Source organism: Thamnophis elegans, chromosome 10 (assembly GCF_009769535.1).
Source record: "Thamnophis elegans isolate rThaEle1 chromosome 10, rThaEle1.pri, whole genome shotgun sequence".
Taxonomy (NCBI): Eukaryota; Metazoa; Chordata; class Lepidosauria; order Squamata; family Colubridae; genus Thamnophis; species Thamnophis elegans.
In genome coordinates this window covers 43,788,737-43,800,978 of record NC_045550.1, presented here as the reverse complement: position 1 = coordinate 43,800,978, position 12,242 = coordinate 43,788,737, and the positions used below count along the sequence as shown (strand labels likewise).

The window sequence follows — 12,242 nt, the reverse complement described above, 5'->3', positions numbered from 1 at the left end:
TGGGTAATGAAGTTTGGGTCAAGTAACCTATGATTTTAGATACTATTACTCAATTCATTTCTTTTTATTTTGCAGGAGAAAATGTAGCGCAGACTTCCATGAATATCAACTCCCAACAGACACGCTTTCCTGACTTCCTTGACTGTCTTCCAGGAACAAACGTTGACCTTGGGACATTAGAGTCTGAAGACCTGATCCCAATTCTTAGTGATGTGGAATCAGTCCTCAACAAAAACGAACCTTTTCTTACCTGGTTGTAACTGATAACCCAACATTTCCTTTCCCTCTAGAATTTAAGGCCAAGCCTCCTCAAGTCCTTCAGCTAACCAGCCTAATCCTTTGCTGACTTTTCCAGCCCCTTTATAGGTCAATGAATCTTGATCAGGATGTCATTGACAATAACTTACATTTGAAATGTACACACATATAAGATACACACATCCCTAGTTTTAAGGAGTAGAATTGCTTATAGATATTAAATGTAAGTTTCTCCTAGATGTGTTTTGAGGACACAAAGGGGTAGGGTTTTTTTTTTGCACCAGGTCTAAACTGAACAGTCATCAGTTACACACAATTAAGTGTATAATTAAGGACATGATGACTGTAAGAAGTTTTAGACTGCAGAAGTTAGGTTGGTTCTGAAAACCTAGCATACACTCAAATAACAGCTCTGTGATCATATTTAATTGCACCAAATGCTTGTTATTTACAAGAGTTTTAAAAATCATCATTATTTTAAATAAACTCACATTGTAGGGAATACAGCTTTCTTTCTTTTCAATTCCAAGTCAACCAGAGAGCAACTTTTTTAAAAAACCTGTAAAGCACAAACATTACCATTGAGACTTTTTCAGTTGCTACATGGTTTCTAGTAATCAAAAGTGAAATGTTTTAGCTGCTGTTTTTACACTACCACTACATTATAAAATCAACCAGGTTGATACTAATTGCTGCCATTTTTAAACTATATAGAAAATGAAAAAATGCAATTATATATGTTACATTCTTTTTTAATTTCATTTTAAAGAAGTACACTTTATATGTAGCTGTTTTAAAAACTATTTTAAGGTGAATCATAAAAACAATACTTTTTTTGTTGTGTTATACACAAATCAAAAAAATATATCTAGTAAAATCGAATTTCAGAATTCTGGAGAAAAACTCACATGATTGAATACAGTAACAATTTTGTTGAACCTCATTATATATTTTTTCTTTTTAGCAATATTACATTTTGTTGATCAGATTTTACAAGCTAGAAATAATAGCTTCACTTTATCGTTAGGTGAAAACCAATATCTCTTGGTCAGTGTAGCAAAAGTACTTAACTTTTTAGCCATTTGCTTTTTAATTCTGGCCTATGAGACAAAAGACTATTGTTGGTGTACTCCTAGCTATATTCATATAAAGATTATTAAATAGTTGATATCTGGGACTGAGAATGCATCAAGGATTTCAAGTATTCACTTTGCCTGAAATGCAAATGACGTCCTAAGATTAAGTATTTTAAATTGTTTTTATTTATAATCTATGAACATTAAGCTTTTTTATATTGAAAAAAATATCTTTTTATGGAAGGCATTATAATTAATACAGGCCTTTTAATCAGTGATATGCAAACCAAACAAAAAGGTAAAGCACACTGCTAGGCTTCAAGCATACGAATAAACAGTCATCATTGTATTACAGAACTGGCCAGTTCTGTACTTGGTGAAGAGAAAAGGCAGGTGAAATAAATGTTAGTTTGAAGTCAATAAGATAGGTTGAAGAGTTGCTAAGGAGAGAATGCAGATAGCAATGCTGGAGTATTACAAAGTCAATTCTGGGGATTACCCCAGTGAATCAATTAAATGTTGGCGAACACTATTTTGTGGTAGAATTGTTACTTGAAGGTATTTGTTCTGAATGCACCAGGATAGTTTTCTTTTCACAATATTTTAATCATGAGTGATTCAAAACAAAATCCAATATTTGTGAAGTTTTAATATTTGACCCAGAAAATATTTTGTGTTTGTTTTATAAAGGCAGGGATGGGTAGGCAGACATAAGTAAGTAGATTAGTTTGTTTTAGCAGATTCTTGCACCTACTAAAAATATTTTCCATCAATGGGCATTCTTCCCTTTTATTTTCATTTCTTTTCATTTTGCTTGCTCACTTAACATATAGGATTAATCATTAAGAGAGCAAGAGATTTGTCTTTAAGCAATGTTATTGCATGTTTTCACTATTTAAAGATTATCGGCCATGATATGAAAACCAGACACTCCTACGATGTTTACTATTTTAGCTATGTGAACAAGTTTCTTCTTTCTTGATTTTTTTTCTTACCTGCTTAGAAAAACAGGAAGTTATTAATGGCAGATCCAAATATTACTTTGTTGTATGGCCAGTGCTCTTGTGCTCATCGAGAAACTGCAGAAACACTGCCATAGATCTCTTGTTCACTCAGCACCAGACTGCTTGGCAATTTTTGGACTTCTGCAGATTTACAGATTACATAGTAATATTCGCTGTGACAGACTGGGCTTCTAGCTGGCAATAGGCTTCAATCAAAGGTACCTCACTTATTCTAAAAAATTACCAGATCCAATAGTGTATATTAATATTTGAAGTGACATTTCCCACATATTTGTAGCCAACATCGTGTTCCATTTTGTACAACCAAAAACAGCCACCAAAGGAGCTCTTCCAAGTTGTGTAAGTGGTATGATTTACCTCCTTTGAATTGATTTTCCAGAATTAGCCTGCACGAATTAGAATGACTTCAATTTAAAGTGAAAATAGCTTAGAGAAGGAACTAAACTTCACCCAGGCCCCAGCTGGATTTAGGAGTGAGGAATGGGCAGAGAAGCAAAAATTAAAGCATTAGAGCAGAAATTTCAAACCTTTTCTGGCTCACATCCTATTAATTTTAAAAAATTCTCAGAACCCCTAGAAAAAAAATCAAGAGACACTAGTAATTTAAAAAATGGCTCTTTTGAGTGTTTCAAGGGACGGGGATTAACCACAGCCTTTATACACAGAAATAACTCCATTACATCTTCATGGAACACTGAGGGTTCCACAGTTTGAAACACATTACTGTAGAAAATTGTAGCAAACCGCAAACATCCAAATGACCATTAAATGGTAGCAAGGAAATATGGAAAACACTATATTCGGCTACCATTCAATGATCTATATCTAGGCTTTTCCAATGTAAACCTAGTAAGCCAATAATTTTTATAAATAGAAGAAGGAATTCTGTGCATACTTCCTTGTTAGAAGAGATCGCTAGGGATGCTTGTTATTGCCACACCTGTGATCACTCTGGAATTGAAGTACATAAATGAATGGGGGACACAATGAGAAAATAATATTCATATCCTTATTCCTCACCATGATGAAAGTAAATGCTATAAGCTTAGAGCCATCAGAACAAGGTTTGAAAAATCTAGCTGCCCACTAAAAAAAATCTAGAAGACTAGCTGCCAGCAAAGAGCTACCGTTTTCTGTATATTTTGTACCAAGTGGATTTGGGGAGCCCAGATCTGGTTAATAGAAATAATGCTGAACCATTCTATGTTGTGGGGGGATGGGGAAGCTGCATTGTAACTAGCAGTATACCTTACGTTTAAGGCTCTCAGTAGTTTCCTAGCCCTACGACTTCTTGTACTCCGTGGGAATCACTTCTGAATAGGTGTGCATAGATACTTTGCCTGACAACTTTACAGCCCTGTAAGTTTTTTGGGATTTGATTTCCAGAATTCAGTCCAATAGGACCAATTAAAATTCAGGGAGTTAGCAGATCCAAGGCTGGTTTTGAACAAGGCAGATAAATCGAGCAAATAAGTTAACCTATGAAGGCATCATGCAGAACAAAGAACAACTAGAACAAAGGAGCCAATCTTCTTTTAAAGTGCCAGAGATATGATTTTTAAGGAATGAAGCATCTAATAGTAGAGATTGGGGGGTGGGGGTGGGAGATGCCAGTCATCACAAAAATGGGGGAAATAAATGAATAAGTCAATTTTATGTTGCAAAGTCCTGCTTTAATTTTTAATCATTTCTTACTGATCTAATAGTTTTTCATAAATTTTCAGTGTAAGACTATGATTTGTGGTATTTAATTACTTCATGTTTTACACTAAATTACATTTGCCAGCAGTAAAAATATATCACAGTAGAGCAATCATGCTGCCATTCAAGGATTTTAGGTTAGTGAAAGGCCCCCTTCAATGCTGACCACATAGAAGTTGTGGGATATGGATAACAGCTTGTAATCTTGAGTGAGGGGAAGTTTTGAGGTCATTGTTTTTCAAACTGCGTTCTAGGGAATTCTGAGCTTTCTTAGAAGTAGGTTAAGAATTCCAATGTCAATTCAAATAAACTTTCATTGAAATGAATTTGCCCTGCTGATGTGCAATGAACATGGTCTCTAGTGGCTATTCCTGAACTAAGACTCAGGAGACTCAGATCCCGGTTCATACTCATTGATGATGTATTTTGAGCATCTAGCTGTGTTCTGTTTGTTAACTGTCCTATACCACAGCGTGGTTATGATAATTAAAGGAAGGAAAGTGCTATATGCTACCATGAACTCCATGGCAAAATGGTGGGATAGAAATGGAGTAGAATAACAAAACATTTCCTGTTGTAATAGGGGCTGTCCTACTGACTGTACTGCGGAGTTTGTTTTAAGTTCATGAAAGGGAAAAGTAAGATCCCACAGGGCTGGACAGTGCCTTGTGTTAATGGTGTGTGCACTTGAAAATTATCCCTCTAAACCACTGGAAGGAGTTAATATGCCAAGTGCAAATGAGTTCTTTGAAGGCAGATGTTTAAAAACTGCTGTATTGGACGTTAAAGTAACTGAAAATAAAGCATTGGAGAAGCCAATGGTTTTTTTAAACAGCTGGACAAATTAAATGCTTATTTTTGAGAATGGAAATGGATGGTAAAACCAATATTTCTGTTTTCCTAATACACTACATTCATTTATGTGCTAATACTTTACTACTTTTTTATTTACATCAGTTTGTTATGCTATATGCCATCTTGTGTGAGCATTTGTTTTCAGTGTAGAATAATTTGCATACATATGTGTATGCTTGAAAATCAGAACAAACAGTTATATCCAGAGTTTGTTTCTTTTTTTAAAACAAAGTATTTCTTTATTATTGTACAAGAAAATAAATAAATAAATAGAAATTGATTTAAACTTCCTGCCCTGTGTGTTGGTTTCACTTATTCCTTGGAAAGAGGGGGGAAAAGACTCTACTGAATAGAGATAAGAGTGTTGCCATTAAAAAGACAATGGGTAGAGTCACGTAACACTGGTAAGAACTGGGAGGGAACCCACACTTTTAGTTTACTCCATTAGCATCACAGGAGACAGATTTTATTTTCCTGCACTCCAAGATTACCGCAGATGGGAACTGCAGCCAAGAAATTAAAAGACACTTGCTCCTGGGGAGGAAAGCTATGGCAAATCTAGACAGCATACTAAAAAGCAGAGACATTACTCTGCCAACAAAAGTGCGGATAGTCAAGGCTATGGTTTTTCCAGTTGAAATGTGTAGCTGTGAAGGTTGGACCATAAGGAAGGCTGAGCACCAAAGAACTGAGGCCTTTGAAGCAATGTTCCCTTTCAGCTGCACGCCTGCGCGGCCGTGCAGGTAACAAGAAAACACCGCACAGAAGTTTCAAGCTGCAGCGCCGTGTTTTTTAAATGTCTTTAAATGTGACTGAAAATTCCCCCCCCCTCTTCTCTCTCTGCACCGAACTCTCTCCTCCATCTGGTGATTGGTGAAATCAAGGAAGACTCTGCCCGGAGACCGATGACACTGCAGAGGGAGAATTCCCATTGGTCCTCTGGGGCTTCATCGGTTCCTGGGGAAACGGGATTCACTGGTTGTAGCCTGCGTTTCTCTGCACATCCGGGGTTTCTTAGGCATTGCGTCATCTGAAGTCCTGTTCTGGGCTTGGCAGTTTTTCTGCGATCCCTTCACTTTGGGGAGAGAGGGAAGCAGCGTGGAATTGGACTGCCTGAGCCAAAGGGGTCCACAGGATCTTGAGACTTGATTTTTGAGCAGTACCAATCCATTCTACTCTTTCCTTTCCCTTTCTGTCCTTCTTCTTTTCTTTTCCTTTCTCTTTTCCTTTCCTTCTTTTCCATTTCCTTTCCTTTCTCCTTTCCTTTCTCTTTTCCTTTCCTTTCTCTTTTCCTTTCCTTCTTTTCCATTTCCTTTCCTTTCTCTTTTCCTTTCTCTTTTCCTTTCCTTTTTCCTTTCCTTCTTTTCCATTTCCTTTCCTTTTTCCTTTCCTTTCTTCCTTTCCTTTCTTCATTCCCATTTCCTTTCTCCTTTCCCATTTCCTTTCTCCTTTCCCATTTCCTTTTCTTTTTCCTTTTCTTCTTTCCCATTTCCTTTCCCTTCCCTCCCTTCCTTCCTGGGGGTCTGAGGGAGAGGGAAGGGACCCTTTTCCTCTTTGCTCCTGTCCCCAACATCTGTTCTGATGGCAATTATGGCTAAAAAAATTCAGATGCTCAGGCATGTAAATGTGCCGCTCAAACATATACTTATCCACACACACTGAAAAAAAATTAGAGGGAACATTGCTTTGAAGTCTGGTGCTGGAGAAGACTTCTGAGAGTCCCTTGGATTGCAAGGCAATCAAACCAGTCAGTCCTAGAGGAGATCAACCCTGACTGGTCTTTAGAAGGCCAGATCCTGAAGATAAAACAAATACTTTGGCCACCTAATGAGAAGGAACGAGAAGAGCCTAATACTGGAGGACATTAATGATTGAGGGCAAAGGAAGAATGGAATGACAGAGGATGAGGTGGCTGGATGGAGTCACTGAAGCAGTAGGCATGAGCTTAAATGGACTCCAGAGAATGGTAGAGGATAGAAAGGCCTGGAGGAACATTGTCCATGGGGTTGCGATGGATCGAACACAACTTCGCAACTAATAACTACAATTACTATCACAAATCTATTCCATGTTTTGAAATTCCAATTCAACTTTTTCTAACCCAACTCACCTCAAATCTCATCAAGTAGATGGTCTTTAGTACGTTAATATTCTTCCAATCTAGTAATGATTCCAACTTTGATTCGCTACAGCTTTCTGACCTTTCCCTATACAAGACTTTATCAGTCATTTTGTGTTGGGATGCCCAGCTTGTATGTTCTCTGGTGGTATGGTAGAATCTCCAGCTAAAATAGGGGAAGGAATGAAGACTAGTGAGTTTAGAGTCATTGCAGGGCAGTGAAATTCTTGGAACCCTTATCTGGCTGTTCTCAAGAGAATGCAGTCTGGCTGGCGAGATTCTTGTAAACCAATCAGCAACAATTAGCAACTGTGACCAGCTCATGGTGTCATTTTGGTTCGTTGAACCTGATATAGTGGCCAGCAGCCACCTTTTCAAAAATCAGATTGCAGTCAATCCAAGAATGGCAGAAGAGTGTGAACCTTTATTTCTGCTATGCATAGCTCATTAATGAAGACATCAGGCTTATCATTTCATTTGAATCCTAAATGACCATCAGCTTAGACTTGTGTACTATAAATTGTTGCAAATTAAAGCAATCCAGAATGGTGGCTATAGTGGATTTCTGAACCATACATTAAATCAGTGACGTGCTGTGAGCTTAATGGCCGGTGACGCAAGCACGAAAGCCACGCTGAAGCCCTGGCACAGCTTTAAGATTTGTGGACTTCAACTCCCAGAATTCCTCCTCCAGTCATGTTGTGATGATGTCATCTGCTCCACTTCGCTTTATTCATGGGGGGGAGGGCTGCCGCTGAAGATGCCGACGAGCCCCCGCTGCCACCAGAATAACTGCTGCTGCCTCCTCCTCCTCCAACAGCACCACCACATTTGCTGCTCGGCGCTGCAAACTTTTTTCCTGCTCCCACTCCCTCCAGCGGACTCATGGCTCCTCAAAAGCATGGCAGAGGTGGAGGAGGCAGGGGTAACGTGGAGCCCAGCTCAGGTGCTCCAAGCGAAGGGGGAGACGCCACCGCCACGGGCGGGGATGCCGGTGGGACCTTTGCCGGCTTCACCTCAGCCGCAGCATCGGGCGGCAAATCCGACAGTGCTGTTGGAGGAGGAGGAAGTGGCAGCAGATATTCCGGTGGCAGCAGGGGCTTTGGGGCTTCACTTCAGTTGCAGTGCCGGGCGCAAGTGGCTAAGACTGGCCACCCACAAAGGACCTCCCCGGGCTTGCTTTGCTGAACATGGGGCGACTGAGCGGGCGCGGCCAGCACAAACTACCATCAGTCACCCCACACTCATCAAAACAAGTCTGGGGAGGTCCTTTGCGGGCGGCCAGTCTTAGCAACGATATATTACTAATTCTTTTTAATGTGAACTCAAGTCTCCCCCAAACTGATTGCCTCTGGCATAGAAGCAGCCATCCTTCTGAGTACGCCTCGCTATTCCAAGCCAAGCAAAAAAAACAAAAAACCTACCATGTGTTTTTGAGCAAGCCCAATGGGAAAAGCAACCACCAGCCTAATGGTTCATCCATTTGCAGTCGATCACCATTTACAATGCACCCTGTCAGCTGACACCGACAAAATGCTGTTTAATGGTTTGCCCAGGCAGGGAGGGAAATACGATGCGCCCCACCGGATTACAGCAACGCATTTCAAAAACAGCAAAACCCCACCTTGGAGCTTAAAGTGGACTAACCTCTCGTTTTGCCATCACTATTCCTTTAAAATATGTGAAATATCACGTTTTGGAATGGGCGGCTGTAACAAAACATTAAAAGCGTCCTGGCAGTTATCAGACAATGGAAATACCAATACATTGAACAAAGGACGTAGCGAAATATAAAGAATGCAAGAGAGAAACACGTATCCTTTTAAAGTCCCCAAACGCCAGGCACGTTAACCCAAGAAGAAGTGGTCCCAAAGGTGCTTTTTTTTCCAAAAGGCGAGTTGACTTTCTTGGGGTATTTCCCCCCCCCTTTGAAAACGTTTCGCTTCTCATCCATGAAGCTTTCAGTTCTTCTATCCTCTTGCATGAGAAGAGAAACATCTGAAAAGGGGGTGGGGGATCCCAGAAAGTCCACTCACCTTTGGAAAAAGCGCAGATCTGAATGATTGAGAACCTCTCCATAGACATAATGGTAAAAGGTTGGGAAAAAACCAAAGAAACTTTACTTGCACGCTGGAGAGTTGAACTTGCTCGGAGTATGAACTTTTCCAACACAGGCGCGTTTTACAAGCAAGGCTCCTGCTGCTAGATTGTGCAGTCGCTCAACTGCAAGGCATGATTCGCTGCTTCCAGATCAGGAGGCAGGAGAATCATGTGCCTCCTTTGCATATGAAATTTTTCACTTTTTAACCCTTGCTTAACTCTTAAAAGGTGAAAAATTCCTTATGCAAAGGAGGCCCATAGTTCTCTAGCCTCCCCCTACAGTTAACACTAAGCAGACTCAAAGTCACTGTGACTTGGAGTCTGGCAGCAACTACCCTGGCCTTTTTAATTATTTTAAAAATCCTTTCCTTTTCCTTGCTTGACTGGTGAGGCCCCGCCTCCCCTGCCTCCAGTGACTGCACGTCACTGCATTAAACCATGAACCTTAGTTAAAGAACCCTTGCATGATGGGAGTAGTAACTTTTTTACAAATAGAAAGCTCATGATCAAAGCTTTAGAGTTTAGAGTTTAGAGTTTATTGGGATTTATAGGCCGCCCTTTTCCCTGAGGGGACTCAGGGCGGCTTACAACCACAAGGGAAGGGGGTGCAGCGTCAAAAAAAACAAAACAGAATGTGAACAAAGAAAAAATAGTAAAAACACAACTTTCATTCAGCAATCAAACACTCGGGCGGGTAAATTAGGAACCTATCCCCAGGCCTGCTGGGAGAGCCAGATCTTGAGGGCTGCGCGGAAGGTCTGGATGGTGGTGAGGGTACGGATCTCAACGGGGAGGTCGTTCCACAGGGTCGGAGCTGCCACAGAAAAGGCTCTCCTCCGTGTGGTCGCCAGTCGGCATTGACTGGCAGATGGGATTCGGAGGAGGCCCAGTCTGTGCGATCTAATTGGTCGATTTAGGGAGGTAATCGGCAGAAGGCGGTCTCTCAAGTACCCAGATCCACTACCATGGAGTGCTTTAAAGGTGGTCATCAGTACCCTTAAGTGCACCCGGAGACCAACAGGTAGCCAGTGCAGCTCGCGGAGGACGGGTGTAACGTGGGCGAACCGCGGTGCGCCCACTATCACTCGCGCGGCTGCATTCTGGACTAGCTGTAGCCGCCGGATGCACTTCAAGGGCAACCCCATGTAGAGCCCATTGCAGTATTCCAGCCTAGAGATCACAAGGGCTCGAGTGACTGTTGTGAGAGCCTCCCGGTCTAGGTAGGGCCGCAACTGGCGGACCAGGCGAACCTGGGCGAATGCCCCCCTGGTCACAGCTGACAGCTGGTGGTCAAAAGTCAGCTGTGGGTCCAGGAGGACTCCTAAGTTGCGGACCCTATCTGGGGGGTATAAAATTTGACCCCCCAGCCTAAGCGTTGGTACATTGGCCAAATTATTGGGAGGGAAGCACAACAGCCACTCGGTCTTGTCCGGGTTGAGTACCAGTTTGTTAGCGCTCATCCAGTTCTTAACGGCCTCTAGACCCTGGTTCATCACGTCCACCGCTTCATTGAGTTGGCACGGGGCGGACAGATACAGCTGCGTATCGTCCGCGTATTGGTGGTATTTTATCCCGTGCCTCCGAATGATCTCGCCCAGCGGTTTCATGTATATGTTAAATAGTAGGGGAGATAAGACCGAGCCCTGCGGCACCCCACATGTTAGGGGCCTCGGGGACAATCTCTGCCCCCCGACCAACACCGACTGTGACCTGTCCGAGAGGTAGGAGGAGAACCACCGTAAAACAGTGCCTCCCACTCCCACCTCCCGCAGTCGTCGCAGAAGGATACCATGGTCGATGGTATCGAAAGCCGCTGAGAGGTCAAGGAGAACCAGGATGGACGCATAGCCTCCATCTCTGGCCCTCCAGAGATCATCGGTCAATGCGACCAAAGCGGTTTCTGTGCTGTAACCAGGTCTGAAGCCGGACTGGAAGGGGTCAAGATAACTAGCTTCCTCCAAGGCCCGTTGAAGCTGGAAGGCCACCACCTTCTCAACAACCTTCCCGATAAAGGGGAGGTTGGAGACAGGACGGAAGTTGTTTAAAATGGCTGGATCCAAGGATGGTTTCTTCAGGAGGGGTCTCACCACCGCCGTTTTAAGTACGGCGGGGAAGTGCCCCTCCCGAAGGGAGGCGGTCACAACCGCCTGGATCCAGCCATGTGTCACCTCCCTGCTGTTGGCAACCAGCCAGGAGGGACACGGGTCCAGAATACAAGTGGAGGCACTTACAGCTCGAATGGCCTTGTCCACATCCCCAGAGGCAACATCCTGGAACTCAACCCAGAGATGGTTTGCCAAGTGGTCCTCCTGTGTCTCGGCTGGATCTACTGCGGTGGAGTCCAAGTCCGACCGAAACCGAGCTACTTTGTCCGCCAGGAATTGAGCATAGTCCTCAGCCCTACCCTGCAAGGGGTCTCCCGCATCCCTCCTATTAAGGAGGGAGCGGGTTATCCTAAACAGGGCGGCTGGGCGTGACTCGGCGGACGCAACCAAGGCAGAGATGTATGATCTTTTAGCAGTTCTTAATGCTCGGACATAGTCCTTGGTGGAGGTAGTTAAAAGTGCTCGGTTCGCCTCGGACTTATCGGACCTCCACAGGTGCTCTAGGCATCTCCTCCGGCGTTTCTTCTCCCGGAGCTCCTCGGTAAACCAAGGAGGCCTCCGGGATCCACTGACCCGGAGGGGCCGTAGTGGCGCAATCCGATCAAGAGACTCCGACGCCGCCGAATACCAGGCGGCAGCCAGAGTCTCCGCCGAACTGTGGGCGAGAGTATCAGGAATGACCCCAAGCTCCGTCCTGCCATGTGGGTTATACAAACACATATAAAAATCTATATAAGAACTTGGTATTTTGGTTCAATCCTCTTGCTGTTCTCTTGTTCATCTCATGTTTAGGACATTACCAAGCATGAGATAAAGAAGAGAAGAGCAAGGTGAATGAGCCAAAATAGTAATGTCTTAATTGAAACTTACTTGGACACAATGCTAATCTATATTTGAATCCTATGCACATCAGCTGAAATCAGAAGCCGTTGTTTCATCCGGAGTACTACAAATTCTCATCACTGGGATAAATACTAATGAAATTGCATTCCTATCAAAGCTA

The 12,242-nt window shown here is 42.8% G+C and overlaps 1 protein-coding gene across 1 annotated transcript in view; it reads left to right on the top strand.

The window, feature by feature from the left end:
* Window positions 1-4,609, top strand: part of WWTR1 (WW domain containing transcription regulator 1) — a 90,181-nt gene extending 85,572 nt beyond the window's left edge. Inside the window, exon 6 of the mRNA XM_032225147.1 lies at window positions 76-4,609. Coding sequence (XP_032081038.1) covers window positions 76-260 — 185 coding nt within the window. The 3' untranslated portion in view covers window positions 261-4,609. The remainder of the gene's footprint in view (window positions 1-75) is intronic.
* Window positions 4,610-12,242: the final 7,633 nt, after the last annotated feature.